This window comes from Bos taurus, chromosome 13 (genome assembly GCF_002263795.3).
Source record: "Bos taurus isolate L1 Dominette 01449 registration number 42190680 breed Hereford chromosome 13, ARS-UCD2.0, whole genome shotgun sequence".
In the NCBI taxonomy this organism is placed as follows: Eukaryota; Metazoa; Chordata; class Mammalia; order Artiodactyla; family Bovidae; genus Bos; species Bos taurus.
In genome coordinates, this window is record NC_037340.1 from 12,765,622 (window position 1) to 12,791,402 (window position 25,781).

A 25,781-nucleotide genomic window follows, 5' to 3' on the forward strand; every position below is an offset into this window, starting at 1 on the left:
CATACATCATCCTGGGTGGTCTTTGTCAGTCTCCGGTCTCTAGGAGCTCATGCTCTGGGGAAAAATAATACCCAGGTATGGTTATTCTTACACCTGTGAGAAGGTATTTAGCAGCATTCACCTTTCCCCAGTCCCCCGAGGCTACCTGCTTTTCTCTGTGAACTGCTTTTCTCTGTGCTTTAATATCAGGAAACAGTTTTGTACTAACTGAGTTTTGGTGATAGTCACAAGGCTATTTGGAAGTTGTATGTGGTGCACTCTTAAAAATAGACATCGAATAAAATACGTTTTCTTCTCAACCTAAAGTAGCCATTGTATATTTTTCTCATCTTTTCTTAGAACATCTTATGAGATTGTCCATGGAAGAACTTGTAGAATTTCTTCAGGAGACCTTGGCAAAGGATTTTTTCTTCGAAGATGACTTTGTAATAGAGCAGCTCCAGATTTCTATGGCAGAACTGAAGCGGGCAAAGCTCGACCTTCCAGAGCCTGGTAAGGAAATAGCCAGATGCTTTATGTATAACTTACAGTTAAGATCAGGAGATACTGTGCAGTTAACATGGCCCATTGCTGTGAAAACGTCTGCATACTTGTGATGACATCATGTAAATCAGTGTCTTGTTGGCTGCTTATGGCTTCATTAGTTTAAGAAAGAGCAAATATTCATTAAATCTGCCTCTCCTAGTTGGAAAATTAGGAAGTTTAATAGATAGATAATGTTGTTTCAACAGAAGTTAACCATGGCTTAAGTTACCATAACAATCAGCACTCTTTACTTTCACCATCACTTGTAGAACCACATGCGGTGCTGGAGCAAGTAGAAGTCCCATTTTATAGAAGAGGAAACTGATACTAAAATGCTAATAAACATGAAGCCCGCAGAAGCTGCAGATAGCAGAGTCCGAGTCTGAGGTTCCTGACTGCTCATCCCTGGTTCTTCGCAGTATGCTGCAGTGTAGATAATATATTTTATTCACTTATTCCAAAACATCTTCCAGTGCCTCCTGTTAGGTTTTCTGCTAGGTGCTGTGTTGGGGATTTAACAACTAAAAAGACATTCCTTCTGTTCTCAGGGTGCACGGAGGAGACCCAGAATTTACGCAGCAACAATAGAGTATGAATAGAGTCATAATAGAGCTAGAAACAGGGTAAATAGGGAAGGGTGGATGAAGGGTAGTACTGGATGAGAGGGAAAGAAAAAACAAAATGCAGAGAGAGCACAGTAGAAAGTTTTCAGAACACACTTTTGCTAAAAACCAAGATGCTTTGCTTTTAGTTATTTAAGCGCAAGGAGTCTAATCGGTGTTTCTCTGAGGTTTGTTTTGCGTCATCAGGGTTCACCAGAAGTTAAGCCGTCACTGCAGTGGTGGCGTGTGGGCCTGGGCCCAGTGAGGCCAGCGCCCTGCTCCGGGAGGTCTCCTCTCATGTAGTGTTGTCCTTCTCTACTGATTCTTTCCTGTCACAGGGAATGCATTTGGAGTAACAGTTACTAACTATATTCTTGCTATTCCAATATTTATTTTTAAATGACTTACCTACTTTTAAAAAGTTTAAAACAAGTTTTAGTAAAAGACACATACATTAATAGAAAAAATATATATAACAGAACTGTTTAAACATGAGAATAAAATATCCAAACCTGTGTAATGGAATGGACTGATTTAGTGTCTAACTAGCAGCTACTGTTTATTGAGTGTCTGCTCTGTGCCACATTCCACACAGTGTCTCATTTAATCCCTCAAATAACTTTTACAAAACACTCAGCCCCAGTCTACACATGAGGAAACTTGGTGGCGGTAGTTTGTAAGATCTTTTTACGGTAGACAGAGATAGAGGAGGTGGGGGTGGATAAATGACCCCGGAGCTGGGATATTCTCCGGGCTCATGTTCTCTGCTTGGATACAGAAAGCCACTGCGGTCTTCCGAGGCAGGCCGGCTGAGGGACTTGTAGTTGCGTGTGGTGTCCACTGGGTGGTGACAGAGACCTGAGTACGATGGAAGATGGAGCAGCCAGAAGGGACTAAAGAGACTCCCTTTTTTTTTTTTTAAAGGGATGCTAAGGAGTGTTCTTTTTGTTGTTGTTTTAAAGAAAAAAGTGTTATTCAAGAAAAATAAGAAACTTTTTGCCTTTTTCTGAAATATATCAAGTTACAGTTCCTTTTTTTTTTTTTTGAGCAGAGTAGTCTAATTCTTGGCAGTGGCATAAAGATATTTACCATTTATGTGATGGAACCCTAGTGAAAAGTGTCATTAGCGTGGTATTTTCACAGAAGCGTCCGTCTTGTGTGTGATGGGAATCATGCTGCTTTCCCACTTCTTCATTTAAACTCCTGGTTTTCAGGGGAGGAAGTGAAGAACAGAATTTTAGGCAAGGAGCTAAAGTGAGGTGAGCAGAAAACAATGTCATGTCTATTGAAAAGAAGTCCAGAATGAAAGTATGGATAATAAATATTAATACTTATTGCCTATTTATAGCCATCTGTTTGACATCAATTATGCTTGAATCTTTTAGTTATACCCCGTTGCTTAGGTGTGAAAGGAGATATTTGAACCAAAGACCAAATGCAGCAGAGTGTGTATTAGGCACGTTGGGCGGGGTGGGGGGGGCGCTGCATAGTTTGAATAGTTTGAATCTGTGAAAGATACTGTCCAAGAATGTTTAATGCTTATACGGATCTACTTGTGTGGGAAAAGGGCAGAGAATATTTATCAGCGCATGAGACAATGGTATACGTACTTCAGCACATGAGACAATGGTGTATGTGCTTCAGAAAGGAATCACTTTATAATGAAGTCGGAGAATATTTTTCTCCTGATCCTGTACTTAGACACAGAGGTCAGCTCTCCTGGGCGCAGGGCCCCTGGGTTTTGCTGCTATGGTTGCCAGATGAGTCCTGGGCCTCACTCAGTCCAGCAGCGGCCTCAGGAGGCCCAGCGCTCTGCTGTGGGTATCTCCCCGCCCCATCGCCCCCATTATTCTCCCTGATTCTGGCCCATCCTTCCCCTCCCCTCTTTCCCTTCCTTCTCCTAGGTCCCTCCTCTTGAGAGACAGGGCCCTTCCCACTGCCACGGAGGCCCTTAGAAACGTGAACAAGTGTACATTTGCTTGCCCTTGAACTGCTGAGGATTTGCGCTGTTCAGAGGGCTTGGGTCAGTCAGCGACTGCTGGTAGAGGACAGAAGTGGGTGCGGAGTCACGGCCCTGCCCGCTCCCCGGTCACAGGTCCCTGTGGACAGGAGCTGCTGTCCCGTGCTGTTCTAAGTTGTGCAGACCCCAGCACTGCGGTCCGGCCCTGGTGCCTGGGAACACACTGACCCTCCCGCGTAGGCCCCCTGGCTTAACCTTCAGTACTATCCATAATATGGGGAGGAGTTAGGGTTTTCAAGCACCTAGGTTTTAGAAGGCTGTTTCTTATATGCTTGTCTATTGCTCCTTTCAAAGTGCTCTCCTTTTTTCCTACTTACAATCTTTATGGGAGCTAAGGGCTGTATCCTCTAAATAGCTTTGTTCAGTTGAGGTATCCATCGTCACTTAGAGTCCTCGTTCCTAGTGAGAGACTGACATTCAGCAGTTAATTATAGACATCATGTCCTTTTGTTTGCACTGAATTTTTTTTTTTCCCTCCAAATCCTGCTATATCTAGTTTCTTAGCTATATAGATCTTGGGTATTTATTACTGTTATGTCTCTGTACTGTTTATTTGAGTGATAACATCATTACTCTAATTAAGACTAATTACATATGAATGAGTGGACATTCTGTCAAAACCTCAGTTGTGATTCTGTTACTATTTTAGACACTAGACTGCAAAATAAGTAGGACCGCACTTTGAGCCGGTTATCGACTCCTAAGGTGAAAGGGAGATATATTATGGGTGACCGTGAAAGACCTTTAAGAAGCTACTTTTTGGATGTTTTAAAACAGTTGCAGATTTTTTCCCTCCCGGTGTGGATTTTGGCCTCTTGACCATTCAGTAAATGGAACATGCTAAAATTTTCTTTTAATTCTAATATGATGTGTAGATGCATAGAATATTAATGTCTCTTCTTAGAGAAATGTGTATATTGGCTTGAATATAAAGTAGTGTTAAGTGTAAGGTGAATACTTTTCTCACCCTTTATATTGAAAAATTAAAAATCCCTCATATGTATAACACATACCTTTCCATTTTGCTTCAGGCATGAAATTACCACCTCAGTCTGTTACTTCCTCATTTTTTCATTCCTTTTCCTGAGAAATACAGGCCTTATATTTGCAATTCTGCATTTTACCATGCATCCTATTAGTCTTTGCTGATGCATGCCTTTTATGTATCCAGATTTCAGGATGGAAATCTCTGGATATGAGAACATAGGGACAGGATATGATGTGGTATTATTTTCCCCAGATGTTCAATTCTCTCTTAGTCTTCTTTCCTCCCTACTTCTTCCTTCCACTTTACCTAGAGCAGCTTTGTTTATATTTTTTTATTTATTAGAGTTTCATATGAGAGTTGGTTAGAGAAGGAGAATTTCCTTTTAAAAAGTTAAAAAAACCCACTGAATTAGGGAAACACAAAGTTTATTTTTAGCTCAGTAACTCTGAGTCTGGCGGCTCATCTATTTAAAGGTTATTTACCATCATTCTCCGCTCCCTTCCAAGGAAAAGCTCATTGAACTTTTTTAATATCTTAAAATTATGATATGTGGGTAAATAATAGTTATCATCACCTAAACCATGAGCTACATGAAAGCAAGGTGGCGTCTGCCTGCTCACAACTGTGGACCCATGGCTTCCTCCTAACCGTTTGTTAGGTGGGGGGGACATTTGAAGAGAGAAACAACTTATTTTTAAGTGAGAATGTATGATTTTGTAGTGACAGGTAGAAAGCATATATCTTAAACTTTGGAATTTTTACAAGTGAAGTCTGTCATCTTTTCAAGATGGTATTTATGGGTGTCCATATTATGGTGGATTGTTTTTAGACACTGTTTACTAAATGCACATTCCTTTAATTCCTCTTTAATTTTCTGGTGTTATTTGAAATGTAAAACTAAAAGTATCTAATATGATTTTCTCTTTCTTTTTTCCTTTTTTTGCATTTCAAGTGGGACCCTGTTAGAATATTAATTTGGAAGTACAGAATATTGTTTCTTTTTATCCTGTGGAGTTACTTGAGAGAATAATAATGAGCGATTTGGGTACAGCTTGGAGCCACAGTTGGTCATCAGTTGACCTTTAAACTTGGCAGACTTGCTTGAAGTTGATAGAAACTATTTTACTGAGAGTCTAAACTCTTTTAGTTGAGGAATGCTTAAGTGGAAGGAATGTAATAGTAAGACATTGAACTACTGACCTGCAAGATTGTTTTAGGAATAGAAATGAGAATATCAGCTTTGCATTTTTGAAAAAGCAGGTAATAATAGCTTAACAAAATTTAATAATCATCTTATACAATTCTGTGACCCTTGCTCATAGGGCTTCCCTGTTGGCTCAGACGGTAAATAATCTGCCTGCCAGCTTTGATCTGAGGGTCCAAAAGATCCCCTGGAGAAGGGAATGGCTACCCACTCCAGTATTCTTGGGAAATACTGGACAGAGGAGCCTGGTGGGCTACAGTCCATGGAATCCCAAAGAGTGGGACACGACTGAGTCACTATCACTTTTTCTTACTACTCATATAAGGTTATATAAAATCTTCCGATCTGCACATTGTCTAATAAGACTTTTGAGTTTTGGAATGTTTTCATGTCAATCTCTCTAAAAAATGCTTCTCCTAAGCTACTAAAATGTTGCATGTCTCTGTTGTGGGTATGCGTGTTGAGTGCGCAAGTGAAGAGTAAGCAGAAATTCATTGATTGTAAGTCTTAGGTTTGGTACTGTTTGCTCATGCACATATGGCACTTATGAATGTGTCTTTCCCTTTAGGCAAAGAGGATGAATTTCCAAAGAAACCTTTGGGGCAGCTTCCCCCTGAAGGTCAGTCAGCTGGTGTTACTCACCTGAGCAACGGACAGAGGAGCGTGGGCAGGTCGAGTCCCCACCCTGGCGGTCGGAGAGGCAGCGGCTCGCCCCACAAGATCCACGAGCCCTCCCCACCCCACCCACGCCGGACCGGCACCCCCGAGAGGGCGAGGCAGCAGCGGCGTAAGTCGTCGGACGAGGAGGGTAAACGGCTTCGCGACGAGGCGCAGGCGCAGGCGCAGGCGCAGAGGAGACTCCCACCGGGCGCCCAGGACGGCTCCGGGCAGTACAACCACGCGGCGGCCAATCAGAACAGCAACGCCACCTCGCGCGCACGGAAGGAGTTCGCGCCCCGATGGCACAAGCCTTCCGAGGCTGCGGTTCTGGAGAAGACCGCCAAGTCCGCTGTGGAAGGCCGGAGCCGGGCGGCACCCCCCGCGCTCGCCGACCCCCGGGCTCCCCACGTGAGGCAGAAGACGAAGGTGCTGGATGCAGATGAGGGCAAGCGCGGCTCCACGGCCTCTCAGTACGACAACGTGCCCGAGGACGGTCCGGGAGGCGCCGTGGAGGAGGCGCTGGAGCGCGCGCGGGCGCAGAGCCCCCGGAGGCCCGCCGAGCCTGGCGCCAGCCCGTCCAGAGCCCCGCCCAAGTTCGCCTTCAAAGTCCTGCCTTCAAGTTACGCCCAGCACCCGTTCCTGCCAGACGGGGAAGATCGCGGGCCTGCGCACCCCCCTTCGTACAGTAACCCCCCCACCTACCAGGGCAGCTCTCCAAAACGGGTCCCCGCCGCCAACAGCAGCTTCCCGTTTCCCCCCGGGGCACACACAAATCCTTCCCGGAGACCTTACGGCTCCACACTTTCAATCAGTGCTTCTCCAGAGAAATCTTACAGCCGCCCGACTCCTCTGGTCCAGCCGTCGAGTCGAATAGAAGTTCTCCCTGTTGATCTTGGTGCCGGCGGATATTCGGGCAATTCAGGGTCCCCAAAGAATGGGAGATTCATCCTTCCTCCAGGGGATTGTTTGCCAGATAACAGAAAATGGTCAGAAGTTGGTTACACGTGGAGACCAGAGATGCACGGACAGCCGTGGACAAGAGATGTCAACCGTGGCCACTTGAGCAGTTTCCCAAGACACCCCACGTTTCACCACGCCCCCTATCAGGACCACTCACTCCCCTCAGTCTCCGTAGATGGTCCAGTGCGGTATAGAACTTCCCCAGCTCTGGAAGACGCCACTTCACCCGGGTTTCAGTATTCAGGGCCCTCGCCTCCAGCGTATCACTACAGAAATCGGGATGGACTCTCTATGCAGGAGTCAGTATTGCTGTAAGAATTCATTTGTACTTGCTGCAGACAAGAGAATAGAAACCGTATGAGACCTGAATTGCTATGTTTATAATTGCCAAAGCAGTATTTTATACGATTGTAAAGAACTCACACAGTTCTCATGTATGTCAGTAATAAGAATATATGGAAGTGATTTCATCCCCACCTAGATGCTGCTTAAAGACGAGCTTTTAACGTGCATCATCACCGAACCCATTAAAAGGAATTTAACCTGGAAACATAGCAATAGCATTTAGGGATGCACGCACAGTTTCATTAATATCTTTCTCCAAAATCTGAATATTTGTACTCTCTTAGCCCATTCTATTTTGAGTAATGTTACAAAGCACTGAAAAGCAGTAGAATAGATATTTTTAAGGCTCTACCTAGTGTATGTGTTTTTTAATAGCTACTATATAGGCATCTACCCATATACAGTCAAACACAGAACTAAAAAAATGTTAAAAGAACTTTTAATCTAGATCCATGGAATAATTTATTCTCCTTTTCCCTAACTTATCTTTTAGTCAGATTTTGTCCGTCCACCGCCACGTCCCCTCGTTTTATTTTTAACCCAGGTCCTAAAGTGACTTGAGGGTTTGCCCTGACTTGATTCAGCATCTCATGGAATGCTCAGCTTTCTCATTCAGCTTTCAGTCTGAAAATTAAAGACATTGGAGAGAAAGGCTAACCACTTAATGGTGCTTAAAAAAATCAGTGCAGTTTAAGTTTTGTTTTCAGAAGTGCAGCACGCAGTGTGTCCATGTTCACAGAGAAGTCCGCTTTTGTGTGTCTGTGCCCTTTTTTCTGGTCTGACTCCTACAAAGCTCAGAGCAGAGTATGCTTGCCAGACGCCCAGGAAGTGTGTGCATAACTCTCCAGTGGATGCCAGCTGAAGTTGCAAGTTACCGATCACCAGTCACTCATAGCAGAACCAACTGCTTTGAAATTCATTTGAAAGCAGGATTAATAATATGGTCCTTTCTTACTTCTGTCCCTTAAATTCCTGTGAAACCTCCCTACAAAGGGCAGGGAGATACTTACATGGTCTTTTCCTCGCCCTCTTCCTTTAAAGAATGTAGTCAGTGGATATTGCTGCTCTTAGGCCATTAAATTATTGCTTTGTAAAATTGTAAAAAATGATCCTAATTATTACTAGGAATCTCAGATTTTGGTCCTTTTTTTTTTTTTTTAAATAGCGTGGCTATCATTTTTTCAGAAATCTTTTTTTTGGTTGGTTGGTTCAGTGAAAAAAGTTCAGTTTCAAAAGGTAACAAATCAGCAATGTATTTCAGAATATTCTTTTACACTACAATGACCAAAACAGCGACCAAGTTTTGGGCACTCCAAGAAAGTATGTCTTTGGGTTTCACTGGAGAGCTTGTTTTCACCCTTACCTTGCTCTTGTTCGAACAGTAGAGAATAGAAAACCTAACACTGATCGTTCTTCTTGTAAATTGGGGCTTTTAAGCTTTCAAGGTACAGAAGTATATGTTATAAAATGAGAGTAACATTTGTTTAGCTAGTGAATGTGACAATATTTTTTATGTATATAATGAGTCTAATGTAATTTTAATCAACTTGGTAATGATGTTATTAAAGGGCAAAACAAATGCAGTGTATTAGCAGCTGAGCACTGCATAGAAACTCCGACAAAATCCAAATACCACAAGACTCCCGACCCAGATCATGTGGAAGCTGAGAAATAAATGTATATAAAAATGTAGCTGGGGATGTGAACTCCAATTTTAAACCTTGATTCTGTGACTTGTAATAATCCAAGCTGTACAATTTAGTTTATGATAGCAGCATCAAAGCTGCTTCAAAATATATATATATCAACAGTGGTAAATACTGTAGATTTATATATATATATATGCAAAAAATATATACACACACTATTTTCTTATGTCATCTATGACATTTTTTATCTGTATACTTTTTTTGATGTGATTGTTTTTAACATGCTGAAGAAGTATATTTTGTTTGTGTCTTTTATGTGCTCTGTTCATATGGCATCTCTGATTTTTCTAAACCTTGTTCACTTCTAACTGAGTAGATATGACCCAGTATTTGCCTCCATGACTATATATATTGCAGTTCTGTGTTACATGCTTTACTAGCTTCCAGTAATTCTGTATTTAGAACCGTATCACCTGCGTTTATTTAATCAGCCATTTTTAATAGCTTACAAGTCTGTTAGTGTGTGAAATTCACTCAGTTGTGTCCAACTCGTTGCTACCCCCATGGACATATATAGTCATGGAATTCTCCAGGCCAGCATACTGGAGTGGGTAGCCTTTCCCTTCTCCAGGGGATCTTCCTAACCCAGGCAGGGATTGAACCAGGTCTCCCACATTGCAGGCGGATTCTTTACTAGCTGAGCCACAAGGGAAGCCCTTTTAATAGCAGTAAGGAGTTATTTTCAGTTTTCCTCCATTGTGAAATGTAGCTGTTGGTTTTTCAAGTAGGAAAATTTAATTTGAAATTATTTTGCCACCATCCACTTTTACTCTTTCAAATTTATCTTTTAATAAAATATAAATAATGAAATGTTAAAAGATGGAATAATATTCATATAGGAGGTTAAGTATATTTATAAAAAATCTGGTAAGGATCTTCATTTTTTTCTCTAGATATATACGAGGTAAATATTTTACCACTGTTAAGTCTTTTCTTCATAGCAGTTTTGCTTAACACAGTAAGCACTTTGATATAGTTTATATATTTTTTTTAATAGTTTGAAAAATTAAACTAGACCTAGTGTCTCAAAGAGTTTTAAAACTTCAGCTCTTTCAGGTGCTTATGTTTCCAGGATGTTTAAAACAGAAGACAGCTTTGGGAGCCGATAGATGCCTATCCTGTCAAACCAGACATACAGGGGAGGAACAGAATGCATTTTCCTCCTGCCCTCTAGGTTCTCCATCCAGACCTCATAGATTGGGCAGATAAAGGACAGACAAGTAGGAGAAAAGCAGCCAGAAGGCCATTCGCACGTGTGCCCTGCCTTCACGGGATCCAGTGATGAGGTGCTCCAGGGGAGGGTTAGCTTGGGGTTTCTCCACCCAGCTTAGCTGGGGAAAGGGAGGGATGGGGAAGAAAGGGCACTTACGTAAAAGCAAATGACTTTCTAGAAAATAAATGGGCCTTCAGCAAAGCAGATAGGAGAAATGATCATGTGTCCTGGGGGCTGAGTGGGGTGCCAGAAGAGGAGATTATATATAAAGTTGCCTGGGGAGGGGATTTATGACAATTGCATTCTTTGGGAAGGCTCTGCTTTTAGGCAGGTAAAGGGTTTCAGGGACTCATAACTTCAGCTCAAAAATCGTTTGTACCCCCAAAGTGGCATGTTTTGGGGTGACAGGTCCTAAGCCTCTTCACCATCAGTGACAGAACGCTTCTCTAAAGAAGGAAAAGAGATTCAGTCTGGGACATCTCCAAAGAAGAAAAATAGATGTTTACAGGATGTGATGTGATTGTTTTAACTTTTTTTCATTTTAAGATCCTAAGTTTTATGTCACAGTGAGTGTCCCTGTATATTTGTAATCATTTCCAATCTTGGTCTCAGGGCTCGTTACACCATAAGCACAAAAGTGATGCCTAGTCAATATTTTGCTAAGATCTCTTTTCTTTTCTTTTTCTATGATTAGAGAAAAACACTCCAGGTCCACAAATAGGGCTTTATTCACACAGGATCTACAGCTTAATCTTCTGGAAATACTATTCTCAGTTATCTTTTACATTCACGCCTTTGTTTTCGGATGCTCTTGATTGTGGGTTATTTAAGATTGGTTTTGGCAGTTTGTTGTAATTGTCCTTTAATGGATTTTACATTTCATTTCTAATAGTAACATTAATACTTATCGATCAGACAGTTTTAATAAGTCAGACTTTACTTTTACAATGACGTAAGGTGTTGAGAACAGGACAAAGGATTCCATTTAACACTTGTGAATTGTACTCTCAGAAGGGTTTTCGGTTATAGATAAATCTAAGCATAACTGCCACCATTTTATCAGTAAGAATCCTGAAAAATAGAGGAAAAAATAACAGATTTCATAAGAGTGGATCTTGACCCCTGCTGCTCGTTAGGACTAACTGGGGAAATTTTTTTTTTAATCAAGTGTATATTACCACTGTGAGCTGTCTCAAAAATTCTTAACAGACCCCTTTCAGAGTTTCGAAACTGATTTCGGGTAAGTTAGGAACATTTCGACTGGAAAGATGAACATCCCCAGCCATCTCACAGTTCTGATGAACTGCTGGCAGTGGTGGGAAGTGGCAGTGACTTCAGCCCAAGGCCAGACCCTGTGCTTCCTCTCATCACCTCTTACAACAGTTCTTCCAAATAGATTGAGCCTTATGAGGATTTCCGTTTTCCTGGATAACTTCTGTCACTTTTCCTTAAGTGACCTGCTGAAAAGAGGCCCAAGCTGTCAGGAAGCCCATGGAGAAGCCGAGAAGGTGCTGCACACTGGTGTCCACCTGACCAGTCAGCATTTCATTGAGCCCCTACAGTGTACTAGTCGCCTTGGGACGGTGCTGGGTTCATACTTCGAGATAGGAGGTGTGTTTTATAGTCTGTGTCTCAGTTCAGTGTTGGCGATGGGACGTGTACAGGTGACCATTGTGGGCACAGAAAAGCCCAGTGCTGGAGGGTCTGGGAGGGACTGTGCGGGAGAGAGAGTAGACGGACTGAAGGGAGGGAGAGGGGCGTTTGTAGAGAAGGGATGCACGCAGCCTCGTGCCGTGTGTGGGGAAGTTCTCGCTTTGGCATGTGTGTCTGGGATGGGGTGGGAGAGTCTGCAAAGACCTGGCCTGGGGGCCTGTGTGCCCTGTGGAGGCGGATGTAGGGGTATAGGCCTGGGGGATGTTTGGATGGTTGCAACAAGTGTTATTTCTAAAAGGTGGTACGGATCCCAGCACCAGGGGAAAAATTACCAAGAAAAGGTAATGAACTTGAGAACTATTTACTAAGTAAAAATTGGCGAAACTTGATAATTGATTGAATGTAATCATAACAATTAAGGATAATAGCTAACATTACTGAATGCTCGCTGTGTGTCTGGCATTGTGCTCGGCATATTACCCGTATTAATTCTCCCAATAACTGAAGTGTATGACCTTAGTTCCCAGTTTACATATGAGAAAACTAAGGCTCAGGGAGTTGAAGTGACTTGGCCCAAGTTACACAGCTGCTAGGAAAAGAGACCCAGGCAGGACTTGAATCTGAGTCTAGAACTTCCATTCCCTCACTGACAATTTTAAGAAAGTAGTATTTACCTACCATAAAATTCACCCATTTAAGTATACACATCAGTGATTTTTTAGTAAATTTACAGAGTTATGCAGCCATCACAGCACACCAATCTTAGAGCATTTCCATTACCTCAAAAAGCTCTTTTCCCCATTTGCAGGATCCATTCCCACCCACAGCTTCAGGCAACTTAATCCACCGTCTTTCTGATTTGTCTTTTCTGGACCTTGAAATGGAATCAGACAATATGTGGGGTTTTTTGCATCTGACTTCTTTTTGCTTTTTGAGGTTCATCCATGGGTAGCAAGTGTCAGTATCCACTTTCTTCTTTATTGCTGACTAGGAGTCTGTTGTCTGGCTATCACACTTTGTCCCTCTAGTCACCAGTTGATAGGCATTTGGGTTATTTCCACTCGCTGCTCTGACCATTTGTGCCAAGTGTTTGGCCTTGTTTTCATTTTCTTTGGGTGTATATTTAGCCGCGCTGTTGCTCGCTTTTATGATAAACTTGTGTTTAACTTTTAAAGAAGCTGCCACACTCTTTTCCATCATATCTGTATCATTTACCTTCCCACCAGCAGTGTATGAGGGGTCTGATTTCTCCACGTCCTCGCCGATGCTTGTTCTGTATTTTTGGTTAAAGCCATTCTAGTGGGTGTGAAGTGATATCTCACTGTGACTTTGATTTGCATTTCTCAAATGGCTAATGATATTGAGCAGCTCTTCATGTTTTTATGACTCATTCGTGTGTATTCTTTGGTGAAATCACTATTGATATCTTTTGCTCACTTGTTTAATTGGGTTTTCTTATTTTTTTAAAGTAAGCATTCTTAGAATACTCTGGATACAATTCCTTTGTAAGACATAAGATCTGCAAATATTTTCTCCCAGTCTGTGACATGTCTTTTCAGTTTCTTAATGATGTCTTTTGAAGTATGAGTGTTTTTAATGAAGTCCAGTTTATTGTTTTTTTTCCTCCATGGATCATGCTTTTAATATTGTATCTCTCTGCCTAACCCAAGGTGACGAATGATTTTTCTCCCGTGTCTTATTTCAGAAGTTTTACAGTTTAGCTCTTACATTGAGATCTATGAGCCATGTCAAATTATTACTGTTATAAGGTGTGAGGGAAGGATCTAAGTTGATATGCATGTTCAATGGTCTCCGAACCAAGTTTAAAAGACAGTGCTTTCCAAAACTGAATTGCCTTAGTACCTCTATCAAGAAATCAATGAATCATATAAGTGTTTAAGTTTCGAAAACAAGAAGTGTACATCCTCCAACTTTGTTCTTTCTCAAGTTGTTTTGACTCTTCTGGTCCAGTGTTATGCTTCTTTTGTTAAAGTTATGCCTGTTGTATTTTTCTTGCACTTGTGACTAGAATTGTGTTCTTCAGAACCTGTATGCTCGCACACATCATTCTGTACTGCTGAGCGGAACAGAAGGCCAGAGGTTGATTTCTGCAGTTCCCTGATTGGGCCGTGGGAGGGACAGTGAGGCCACCATCTGATGAATCCGGGAGAAGGAGTGGGTTTAGGGCTGACGAGGAGACGGCTTCTGTTTGGACCCATAGAATCTGAACAGTGGGGTACGGACACATCGAGCAGATGGGCAGCTGGTGATTGTGGAGAGATTTGGACTTGCTGGCACGTAGGGGTCAAGTCATAGGAGAGCACCTGCCTGGGGAGGAGATGAGCTGAGGAGGGGAGCGTGAAGGACTCGGAGGGACCGGCCTGGACTGGGGTTCCACGGCACACAGGCCCGGTGATTAAGGACGGAGCTTCTGCATCAGACTGAGTCGAGTTTGAAGTCGGCGCCCGAGGCATCCACTGGCCTCCGTCCTGGGGAAGGAGGAGCAGGACCATAGCATCTGTGCCCTTCTCTGGGGTATGCAGGCTGCAGTGCTCGTTTCCTGGAGTTGTGAGGATTCAACAAGCTGATTGGTGCATGGTTTCCAGGAAGGCATCACCACGCAGTAGTAAGGAGGAAGGTTACCTGTCCTCCCAGCCCCCGCAGAGCTGGGCGTTAGTGACCAGGAGGGCCGCAGCCCTGATTACATGGAGCTGAGAGTCTCACGAGCAACACAGCGGCACACGTGTCATGACAGGACACCTGCGGGGGGCGGGGGGAGGATGGCCCAGGGTGATGGGAGAGGAGGGGCCCTGGCTGGGGGGCTGCAGGTCCCAGGAAGGAGGAGAGGTCAGCAGCCTAAGTGCAGGAGAAGATCCAGTGACCTGACTGAAGAGATGGTTGGAGTTTGATAGGGCGTTGGGGCTGTCATCTGCTGTCATTCCTAGAGCCACGGCCAGGTTGGCATGTGTGGGAAGCAATGCCACTCTCTCCAGAGCAGGGTGGGGGCGTAGTGGGAGGATTGGGCCTACATGGGGAAAATGATGCCAGTTAGAGGGCAGTTCTGACCCTTCACGTGCTTGGGAACCGCTACCAGGCTGCCCTTGGTTTTATTCCAGTTTGTTACTTTCTGTATTCCTGGAGATTAAAACATCAATAATTAAAACTCCCTGTAGATCAAACTTTCCACTTTGATTGGGAGGAAAGTCAGCATAATTTGAAGATAAAGCCGGCTGCATCAAGACCTCTCACATCCTTCCCTGGAACACCCTTGACTTTGGCGAGCACATCTGTAAGTTTTGCTGCAGGTGGTACCCTAAGGAGATTTGATGTGGGAGTTACCGTGTGTGGGCGTGCAGAGGTTCACTTCTCTGAAAGCCAAATATGAATCCACAATGAACCACGGCTCCCAGATAGCTCAGCCGGTCTTGAATGCATTCATCAGCTCCACTGAGATCCTGGTGTGACTCTGGGCAGGTCCCTGAGCCTTTTGGGGCCTGGGTTCTCTGATCTGCAAACTCTAGAGGTGGAAGGGAGAGTCTGAAAAGGGTTCTGCCCCAAATTCTCTAAGGGGAGGGTGCCCCAACCCCAGGCCTGTGTGTCTGCTTTGTGCAGCTGCCATGTCAGGCGGTCTGAAGATAGTGGTGAGCAAAGAACAGATGGCCTTGTGGCATTAAGGAGCAGGCGGACGTGTGGGGAGGGTTGGCATTCATGCTTTCTTACAAATGAAGACCCACATCTATGGCACGGACCAGAAGGGTGGGGAACCCAGTGCGCTCAGCCCCTGTATGACAAGCACGAACATGATGCTTATGAGAAGAGATATGGCTCAGATTGGTCCTGCGGGGAAGTCACCACGGAAACGCACAGAGGAAACTGGCTCACAGCCATGGGAAGTGAGGGACCCTCACAAGACAGCCAGGGAGCAGAGGATGGATGCAAAGGAGCAAATAAGACCTAGACACTCAGGTTGCTGTATGGATGCAGTGTTAAATCATCAACCACATCTGTACCCACAAGTCATACCATTAGCAGGACCACCTCTGAAAGGGCAGAGAGCGATGGCCCTGGTGGTGCACAGCTTGGTGGAGTCATCATAGCTTGACTGGAAGTCATCATAGCTATGCCCCTGTCTGAGCTGCCACTCACCAGCAGGGTGAGCTTGGGAAAGCCACATTTCCTTCTGGGCCTCACTGTCTCAGCTCTAAAATGTGGGCGTTGGAGCTGGATGGGTTGGTGGAGATGACGTCGGAGAGCAGGTCTCAACCAGGGTGGTGAACCAGAGTCTCTTGGGAAGCTGCCCAAAATACTGGTGCCCAGGCCACCCCAGATGAATGAGGCAAATCTCTGGGGGTAGGGCTCAGAAATTAGGATTCTTCTTAAAAATTAAGCCCACAGCAGCCCAACAGTTCACGACTCTGTTATCTGTCCATCAGACCCGAACCACGTGATGCAGTTGTATAGGAATAAGCCACAAGCAGCCAGAGTCCTGGGGTCAAAACCTCTGATGAGAAGCCACGAATGACGTGCCCGCCTCTGCCGCCAAGCAAACTGTTTTGACCATGAAGAAAGGAGATGTCGCTCCATCTCCGCCTCTACGTCATTGTTGTTCTAGCTTCTGTGGCCTTCTGTTACTGTCTGTGAACACCTTACAATCATGTGAGGGCATTTTTATCTAGAGGATGAAGTGGTGTCTGGAAAGAACTCAGGTTTGCAGCAGGCTTGGAGATGAGTCTCAGCTTTTCCAGTAGCCTTTCTGAACCTTAGCCTCTTGAGTGAAATAGAGAAGATGAGGCATTCTCCACAGGCCTGCTCTGAAGATGTACTGAGATGATGTACATCATGTGTACATGATGTGCAATACAGCGCCTGGGACATGTGCTCAGTAAGGTTAAACGATGAATAGAAATGTCTGTATAGGGAATAGACTAATATCACTTATATTTGAAGTTTGTTTTTCCCCTTTGAGACTTGTGAAGTACCCCCAAGTAGAATATGAGCAAAGAACAGTGAAAGAAAATGTACGGATAGAGAAATACAACGCTATTAAACACATTCTCCATCCTGCCAGTAATTCAGTTCAGTCACTCAGTTGTGTCTGACTCTTTGTGACCCCATGATGTACTCTGCATATGGGCTTCTCTGGTGGCTCAGTTGTTAAAAGAATCCACCTGTACTGTGGGAGACCTGGGTTCGATCCCTGGGTTGGGAAGATCCCCTGGAGAAGGAACAGTTACCCACTCCAGTATTCTGGCCTAGAGAATTCCATGGACTGCATAGTCCATGGGATCGCAAAGAGTCAGACACGACTGAACAACTTTCACTTCACTCTGCATATAAGTTAAATAAGCAGGGTGGCAATATACAGCCTTGACATACTCCTTTCCCAATTTGGAACCAGTCCATTGTTGCATGTCTGGTTCTAACTGTTGCTTCTTGACCTGCATACAGATTTCTCAGGAGGCAGGTCAGGTGGTCTGGTATTCCCATCTCTTTAAGAATTTGTTGTGATCAACACAAAGTCTTTGGCATAGTCAATAAAGCAGAAGTAGGTGTTTTTCTGGAACTCTCTTGCTGAATGGAAGCAATGACCGACGAGGCCAGTTGGCAGAAAGGATGTCCATGCTCTGCCAATGGGAGGAAAAGTTCCCCTTCAGTGTGCCAAGTCCCACACCACTGCATGAGCAGAAGTACAAGCAGAAAAAAATAGATGTGAAAGGATGTTTGTCTTGCAACAGCAGAGGATCGGTTAAATTGAGATTGAGTTCAGTTCAGTTGCTCAGTCATGTCTGACTCAGTGACCCTGTGGACTACAGCACACTAGGCTTTCCTGTCCATCACCAACTCCCGGAGCTTACCCAAACTCACATCCATCGAGTCAGTGATGCCGTCTAACCATCTCATCCTCTGTCATCCCCTTCTCCTTCCACCTTCAATCTTTCTCAGCATCAGGGTCTTTTCCAGTGAGTCAGTTCTTCGCATCAGGTAGCCAAAGTATTGGAGTTTCAGCTGCAGCATCAGTTCTTCCAATGAATATTCAGGACTGATTTCCTTTAGGATTGACTGGTTTGATCTCACAGTCCAAGGGACTCTCAAGGGTCTTCTCCAACACCACAGTTCAAAAGCATCGGTTCTTTGGTGCTCAGCTTTCTTTATAGTCCAACTCTCACATCCATACATGACTACTGGAAAAACCATAGCTTTGACTAGACGGACCTTTGTTGGCAAAGTAATTTCTCTGCTTTTTAATATTCTGTCTAATTTTGTCATAGCTTTTCTTCCAAGGAGCAAGAGTCTTTTAATTTCATGGCTGCCATCACCATCTGCAGTGATTTTGGAGCCCCCCAAAATAAAGTCAGCCACTGTTTCCCCATCTATTTGCCATGAAGTGATGGGACCAGATACCATGATCTTAGTTTTCTAAATGTTGAGTTTTAAGCCAACTTTTTCATTCTCCTCTTTCACTTTCATCAAGAGGCTCTTCAGTACCTCTTGGCTTTCTGCCATAAGGATTGTGTCATCTGCATATCTGAGATTATTGATATTTCTCCAATATCTGGCAATCTTGATTCCAGCTTGTGCGTCATCCAGCCCGGCATTTCGGACAATGTACTCTGCATACAAGTTAAATAAGCAGGGTGACAGTGTACAGCCTTGACATACTCCTTTCCAGATTTGGAACCAGTCTGTTGTTCCATGCCCAGTTCTAACTGTTGCTTCGTGACCTGCATACAGATTTCTCAGGAGTCAGGTAAGGTGGTCTGGTATTCCCATCTCTTGAAGAATTTTCCACAGTTTTTTGTGATCCACACAGTCAAAGGCTTTGACGTAGTCAATAAAGCAGAAGTAGATGTTTTTCTAGAACTGTTGCTTTTTCTGTGATTCAACAGATGCTGGCAATTTGGTCTTTGGTTCCTCTGCCTTTTCTAAATCCAGCTTGAACATCTGGAAGTTCACCGTTCAAGTACTGTTGAAGCCCGGCTTGGAGAATTTTGAGCGTTACTTTGCTAGGATGTGAGATGAGTGCAATTGTGTGGTAGTTTGAACATTTTTTGGCATTGCCCTTCGGGATTGGAATGAAAACTGATCTTTTCCAGTCCTATGGCCACTGCTGACTTTTCCAAATTTGCTGGCATATTAAGTGCAGCACTTTCACAGTGTCATCTTTTAGGATTTGAAATAGCTCAACTGGAATTCCATCACCTCCACTAGCTTTGTTCATAGTGATGCTTCCTAAATTGAGGTGTATAACCATATAAAAGAACACTAATATTGTTCATTCTTTAAGAATAACAGAGATAGTCTGATATGTGCTGACGTGCAAAGAGGTCTAATTTATTACTAACAGAGCTACAAACAGCGTTCACCTAGACCTTGGTTGGCTTTCCAACTTCTGCCTTTGCATCAGGCCAACCTTGAAGCTGATGGTGTTGTGCTGTTGAAGGTCATGCATCAGGTGGGGTCAGGGGTCACTTACCGTAGGTTTGGGAGGGCCAGGGAAGTTCTATGTACACAAGGCTTCAAAGCCTTGTGGGCAGACACTGAAGAAGGTTTAGAACCAATGGGCAGGTGCCTAGGATGTTAGAAGGATCCATGTTGAAATAAGACAGAGGTAAGAAGGGCTTAGGACCCCTGAAGAGGAGAGGTGTCCCAGGCATGTAGGGATGAAAGCTAAGAGCCAGCCAAGATGGACAGGTCCCATCTAGGGCACCGTTTAAAAGTTCTAACAATGAATGAGCCTAACAGGGCTTGGGTGGAGCTCAAAGGAAATGGCAACCCACTCCAGTATTCTTGCCTGGAGAATCCCGTGGGCAGAGGAGCCTTGTGGGCTACCGTCCGTGGGGTCACAGAGAGTCAGACACGACTGAGCAGCTAAACAATAACAGCAGCAAATGGCCATGCCCAGTGAAGATGCCTTCAAACCTCCGTTCCCACCACCCCACCCGCAAACAGTCCTGCTGCTTCCCTGGCTGGTCTCTCAGTTCAGGGAGGAAGAAGGGGAGGAAATCAGAGGGGCCCCTGGGGCAGCCCTGAAGGGCAGCCAGGGGTCACAGGCTTGCCACCCTGAGCCCAGGGCACTAATGGAGGCCACATCCCGATCCCTCAAGGTTGGTGTGGCCCAGGACAGAAGGGCACTTGCTTGTTTTCATATCAAAGCTACAGGTCAAGTGATGCCAGTGAGTGAAAGTTCGAAAGGCAATAACAGTGTTTTTTGGGAAGTCAGACATCTCAGAAACATGGAGACCTTGAAGCAAGGGGAGTCCCATCCCTGCTGGTCTCTTCCTGCCAGTAAGTTGACATTGGACTTGCTTCTGTTTCAAAGCCTGTGTGTGAGGCTGGCTTCTCTTCCCCGCTGGCCCCTCAGAAACAGTGGTGGGTGTTTATCAGTCTGAGAAAGCGGTGGGGAAGTCTTAAGCCTGGACCTGTCCCATCTTTTTAAAAATCACCAGATGTTTCATTAGCCTGGGATAGCCTATCTTTTGGAGTTCATGGATCAGTAAAATGATTTACAAAATTTGAGGCACATAGAACTGTCTTCTTTTTTTTTTTGGTTGCTCCTTGTGGCACGTGGGATCTTATTTCCTTGAACCATGTGCCCTGCCGTGGAAGCACAGAGTCTTAACCACACAACCACCAGAGAAGTCCTGTCCATTTTTATTTTATCAAATACACTTGTTAAAAAATATCTTAAAGAATGTTGGTACACACGTGAGAAAGGATGAGCATAAACTCAGAAAAAATGGACAGTCCATTAAACTGAATGTAGTTAGCCTTTTAAATAATCCACTGTATTGACTTTTTTTGTTGTTGTTAACACCCTCATTGTCATGGCAGACTGGTGGAGACTGAGTTGGGCTCGGCCCTGGTGCAGTCATCAGCATTTAAAGGCCACTGAATTTGTGTTTGTTTGAGTACCAGATGATATGATTAGATTGTGGTTTGTAGAAAATTAAATTCTTCAGCTAAACCAGATGCTAAGCCTCTGCCCCGAATCGATATACTATTCGAAGGCCTGGAAACTAATAAACACACCATAACATTAATTTATGGATGGGTTGTTGGCAAATAACTTCAGAGAAGGAATCCAGGCTTGAAACAGCTTTTGTAATGCCAGATGGAGTGTGGATTTAATCAGTCCTGAGAAGGGGTATCTGTACAGTGTCTTAAAAAAAAAAAACAAAAAAAAAACACCTTAATCTGAGTTAGGTCTGAGATAAACTCTGAGAAAGCAGGGGAAACCAGAACCTAATTGAAAGCGTACAAGCAATTAAGCCCCATGCAAAGAAAACCGGAGGTTCTTTTATGATGAAACACATTGGCGGGGGTGCAGGGACAACTTACCCACCCAGAGTCCAGTCACCTGGCAGCTTCACCCAAGGACAAGAGGCCACAAGCGACTGGTGAACGTTCTGCACGCAGGGTGGCAGGGCTGGAGCGTAGCACCCTTGGAGAAACTCTCAGGACAGTGGGCCACGCACACCTCCTCAGCACACTGTTTCTCTTTCTACCAAATGTGCACACAGGCCAGACAGCTCAGCAGCAGTTCTTTGCTTCTGCATGGATGACTCTGTGGGGAGAAGACAGTGCAGTTCAGCTGAGCCACGCTGTAGGCTGAAAGTTATAACCCACCTGATTCCTTAATGAAGCTGTAATTGAGGCTGTGTCCCTGCCATCTGCCACGCCTGGGCCTCCTGCCATGCAGTCAGTGGCAACACTGACCACCCGTCCATACAGAACCCAGAGGCCCTACTATGCTTGTTTCCAGCAAATCTGTAGTCTCTGCCGTCCTGCCTTGCCCCAGCCCTGCTCCCTCCTAAAGCGTGTTTTGAAGTCCACGCTGAGACAGGTCACCCAGCCCACTTGTCATGTGATGGGGCTGCAGAGTGTGGTGTCTACTGAAGACTTCATCTGGGCCTTCGGAGGCCACTCATCTCCCCCGAGAGGACATCTGTGTTGACCATTTGGCACAGGAGCCAATACCTTTCTGGCCCAAGAGGTCCCTGGCTTCTTTCCAGGGAGGAGTATGAGGGTTAGAACTCAGAGATAAGGAAAAAATGGAGACAGAGACCCAGGAAAGAGGCCCCCACTGAAGGTAAGAGCCTTTGTAAATGTGCCTTTGTTACCTGAGTGGATGTTCAATAAGCATTTGTTGAATGAATGAGTCAAAGCAAATCAAAAAGGGAAAAGCTATTGCATATGGAGCTCGGGCGTCACCACCAAGTGTCCCCCACCGGTTCCTTGTCAGGCTCTCGTCTGAAACACTCTGGAGCCTGTGGGGACCTTGGTGATGGTGTCCTCCTGAGAAGGTGAGCAGTGACTCTCTTCACAGGGTTGTGGCAGCTGTGAGCGGAGCTCCTGGACCTGGTTGATAGCAGAACCTGGACTAAAACCCGTATCCCGTGACGCCCAGCTCAACACGTTGTCTAATCTGTCAGGCTGTTGACCCAGCCAGGGAGTGTGCGCCACCCATGTACACCCCGCTGCGGGCGAGCACGGGGTGATTCACTCAGGCCCTGCCCCTGACCTCAGTAAAGCCAGGGGCCTCCTTAAGAACTTGCATCCCAGAAGGAAGACTTGACCTTGAACCCTGCGCTCCTCTTCACCTTGGGCAAAGCTTTTTACTCAGAAAGTTTACCTCTGCCCCCTGGCACAGTGAAGATGATGCCTAAGATCAGCAGATGAACGAACTCACAGTGACTCCTCTGTACCTGTGCTGAGTGACAGACGAAGGGACAGGTGCCCAAGTCGCCACAATATTCCCTTCCCTGCCGAGGAAGCACAGAGGGCTCTAGCCTAGAGCCCAGGTGAGGCTCCGCACTGCATCAGCCTAGATTTTTTTCTGGGTTGTTCAAAGCAAAAGAAGTAGTGCATCCCCTCCCCTTTTTCCTTCCCTCCTTTCCCTTGGACAGTTACTGAGTATTTGCTTCGTATTGGGCACTGGGGATAGAGTAGTGAGGGGCTTCCCTGGCAGCTCAGACGGGAAGAATCTGCCTGCAATGTGGGAGACCTGGGTTTGATCCCTGGGTCAGGAAAATCCCCTGGAGACAGGAATGGCAACCCACTCCAGTATTCTTGCCTGGAGAATCCCACGAACAGAGGAGCCTGGCGAGCTACCGTCCATGGGGTCCCAAAGGGTGGGGCATGGCTAAGTAACTAACACTTTCACTACACTGTAGAGCACTGAACAGTGGCCCGCACCCTCATGGGGCTCACATTCCAATGGGGGGACAATAAAGTCAACACATAGCAAGGTAGCCAGTGAGGAAACAGCTTGGAGAGAGGGTTGGAAGGGGTTGTGGTTTTATTTAGGATGGTCGGTGAATACCCCCGCTCCCCTGGGGAGAAGTTGACCGTTAAGAATAGACTGGAAGGAGGGAGCAAGACTTTTAGGTATTTGGAGGAGACTCTTTCAGACTGAAGGAATAGCTAGTGCAAATGTCCTGGGCAGGAGGGGCCCGTTTGCTTGAGGAAGAACAGGAGGGGCCACGAGGCTGAAGCCAAGAGTGTGTGAGGGGCCGAGACATCTATGAGAGAGAAGGTCTGGGGCCAGACCCTGAGATTATGAGGTCATTAGAAAGATGGGAAATCACTGGAGGATTATGAGCAGTAAATAGGTTGATGTGACTTTTGTTTAAGCGCTGTTCTCCCATCTGCTGGTTAAGGAGCAGGTGGAGGAGTTGGCACATCTCAGCTGTTAACCAAGGGGAGGCGACGAGACTGTGGACAGGGTGGGCCAGGGAGGACTGAGAAGTGGTGAATATATTTAAAACCTATTTCAAAAATGGAGCCAACACCCTTGCTGCTGGACTGGATGTGGGCCGTGAGCCAAGGAAAGGAGACAGGACCGCTGCAGATGCTTGGAGTCTCTTTTTGGCTGAGTAGCTTGGAAGATAATGTGTCCTGATCTGGGACGGGAAAGATGTGGGAAGGGCAGAGGGAGCATGAGGGCACTCGTATTGGGTGTATTAACCTTGAGTTAATGTGTAATAAGAATGAGAACAGCCTGTGTGTACTGAGCTCTTCCTCTGCGTCAGGCACTGGGCAAAGCGTCTTACAGATAGTGTCCCGTTTAATCCTACAACAGCACCACTGTCATCTCCGTTTTCGATGTAAGAAAATGGGCAGTTGTGCCCATTCACAGCCTGACAAGACCTCCTGCAACAGCAGCAAAAATAGATCTTTCCCGTTTAATTGTTCTGCCCTAACTGCACGGTCATGGTTGGTACTGGCTCGTCACACTGTTAATGAAGAGATGAGTTTTCTCCTTGCTCCCACTGAACAGTGAGAGATTATCAGCTTTGTTCTGCTCCTGGAGCCCCGTCGATGCTCCACAGACACTTGAATGACTGCGTGAGTGAGCTTGCGGAACGTGTGGACACGACCACAGGCTGGGCTGAGTACATTTCTTGCAGGGTGGGGTCCGCCTGTCTACTGGGCACATGACAGATTCGGGGGCGAGTGAGCTTGAAAACCAAGGGCATGAACAGTTCACAGTGAGCAACTGGGCTTCATAACTAGAAGCATCGAAAACAGAAAGTCTGAATCAGCACCTGAGGTGAGCAGCGTGGAGCAAAGTAAGAGTCGTGGGGTAGGAGGAGGTGGGAAGGGGGGTCAGTTCACAACTAATCTGTGGGACCTGGTGTGCTTTTCTGTTAGCAGCTGGGAGAGCCTTACTAGCTGGGGGAGTCCTAAAGAGGTCAGCGGTGTGCGCTGAAAAACAGAGACGTGGGAAGAGCTCCGGGTGTCCCATTCAAGAAGTGTATTCGTTACCTGTTGGTTGAGTAACGAATCACCCCAAACGGAGTGGCTCATGACCACCATGTTGATTTACGATGTCTCACGATCCAGGAGCAGCTGGTGACATCTTGGAGGCTCATCGCTGCAGTCTGACTGTCAGAAGCCTGTGCCCATGGTTGGCCCTCGTTCAGGGGCAGAGAAGCAGGCTCACCTTTCCCTGGGAGGTGAATCCAAGAATGTGCTGGCATGTTTTATAACCACACAGAGGCATGTGATGTGGTCTGGGGATCTCATAATTATACCATCCTGATTACCCAGGACACTTATCATCTATCCAGTGGAAAGTTTCTTGGTGCCTACAATGATTGGCAATTCGTGTCAGATGGGCAGGGGGGATGATGTGACGTGCAGACAAGTTGGCTACATAATTTCTGAGTCTAAACGCCGCATCAGTGTTATTACCAAGGAAACCCCAGGCCTGGAAACACTTTTTTCCTGGCCTCAGGAGGGTATACATCAGAGCAGCCTGTAAAGTAGTCTGTATCCACAGGGATACAAAATAGAGCTAGGAATGCAGAAAAAGTAAGGAGATTGAGCTGGAAATGAGAAAGTGGCCTTGACTTTGTTGTGTTTTTGACTTGATACAGCAGCAGGAAATTCCAGGTCTTTGAGAGACAGCGATATTCTGGACCAGCTCATCAGCTGCCCCATGACTGTTAAAACCAACAGTGACACCAGTCCTTGCAAAATCAGACCGCTCATGCTACTGACCCCGGTGTGAAGGCACTGGGGTTCTGTGCGTGGAAACTGGACTGCAGATAATTGTTTTGTCAGAGGGGAACTGGGAGTTTAGTGAATATAGTCACTAAATGTAAGTGAATTAGTGAATTCAAATGTATTTCCAAGCGGAGTTTGAAAGCCTCCTGTAAGGACGTTGATTGCACCAGGGGATGTTTGCCTGATGCTGACTAATTAGAAAAGTCCATTCCGGGCTTGGCTTGAGTGAGCCCAGGAGCATAAAGTGTGTCACAATAGCTGGCACCCTGGAGTTCCTAGGATAACTCGCCATCTCCTTGGTTGAGTTTATTCAACACACAGACTCTCACTAAAGGCCACCGTGTCCCACCATGTGAAGCAATTGCCAACATGTTGTGGCACCAACAACTG

At 45.3% G+C, this 25,781-nt stretch overlaps 1 protein-coding gene and 1 long non-coding RNA gene across 8 annotated transcripts in view; one reads left to right on the top strand and one right to left on the bottom strand.

Moving 5' to 3' along the window:
- The window catches only part of USP6NL (USP6 N-terminal like), a 211,476-nt gene extending 197,579 nt beyond the window's left edge, over positions 1-13,897 (top strand). For 5 of the 6 annotated variants that reach the window (XM_025000678.2, XM_059892656.1, XM_059892657.1 and 2 more), the window contains 2 exons: positions 340-492; positions 5,908-13,897. In XM_025000678.2, the coding sequence (XP_024856446.1) occupies positions 340-492; positions 5,908-7,274 (1,520 nt within the window). In that variant the 3' untranslated portion in view covers positions 7,275-13,897. The remainder of the gene's footprint in view (positions 1-339; positions 493-5,907) is intronic. The other variant, NM_001192695.2, reaches the window with a different exon arrangement.
- On the bottom strand, positions 486-6,068 carry LOC112449248 (uncharacterized). Of its 2 annotated transcripts, XR_003037714.2 has the most exons (4): positions 5,982-6,068; positions 3,465-3,557; positions 2,217-2,330; positions 486-1,456 (listed from the first exon to the last, which is right to left on the bottom strand). It is a non-coding gene; the product is annotated as an uncharacterized lncRNA (long non-coding RNA). The 2 variants fall into 2 exon arrangements; XR_009496837.1 differs by lacking the exon at positions 3,465-3,557.
- Positions 13,898-25,781: the final 11,884 nt, after the last annotated feature.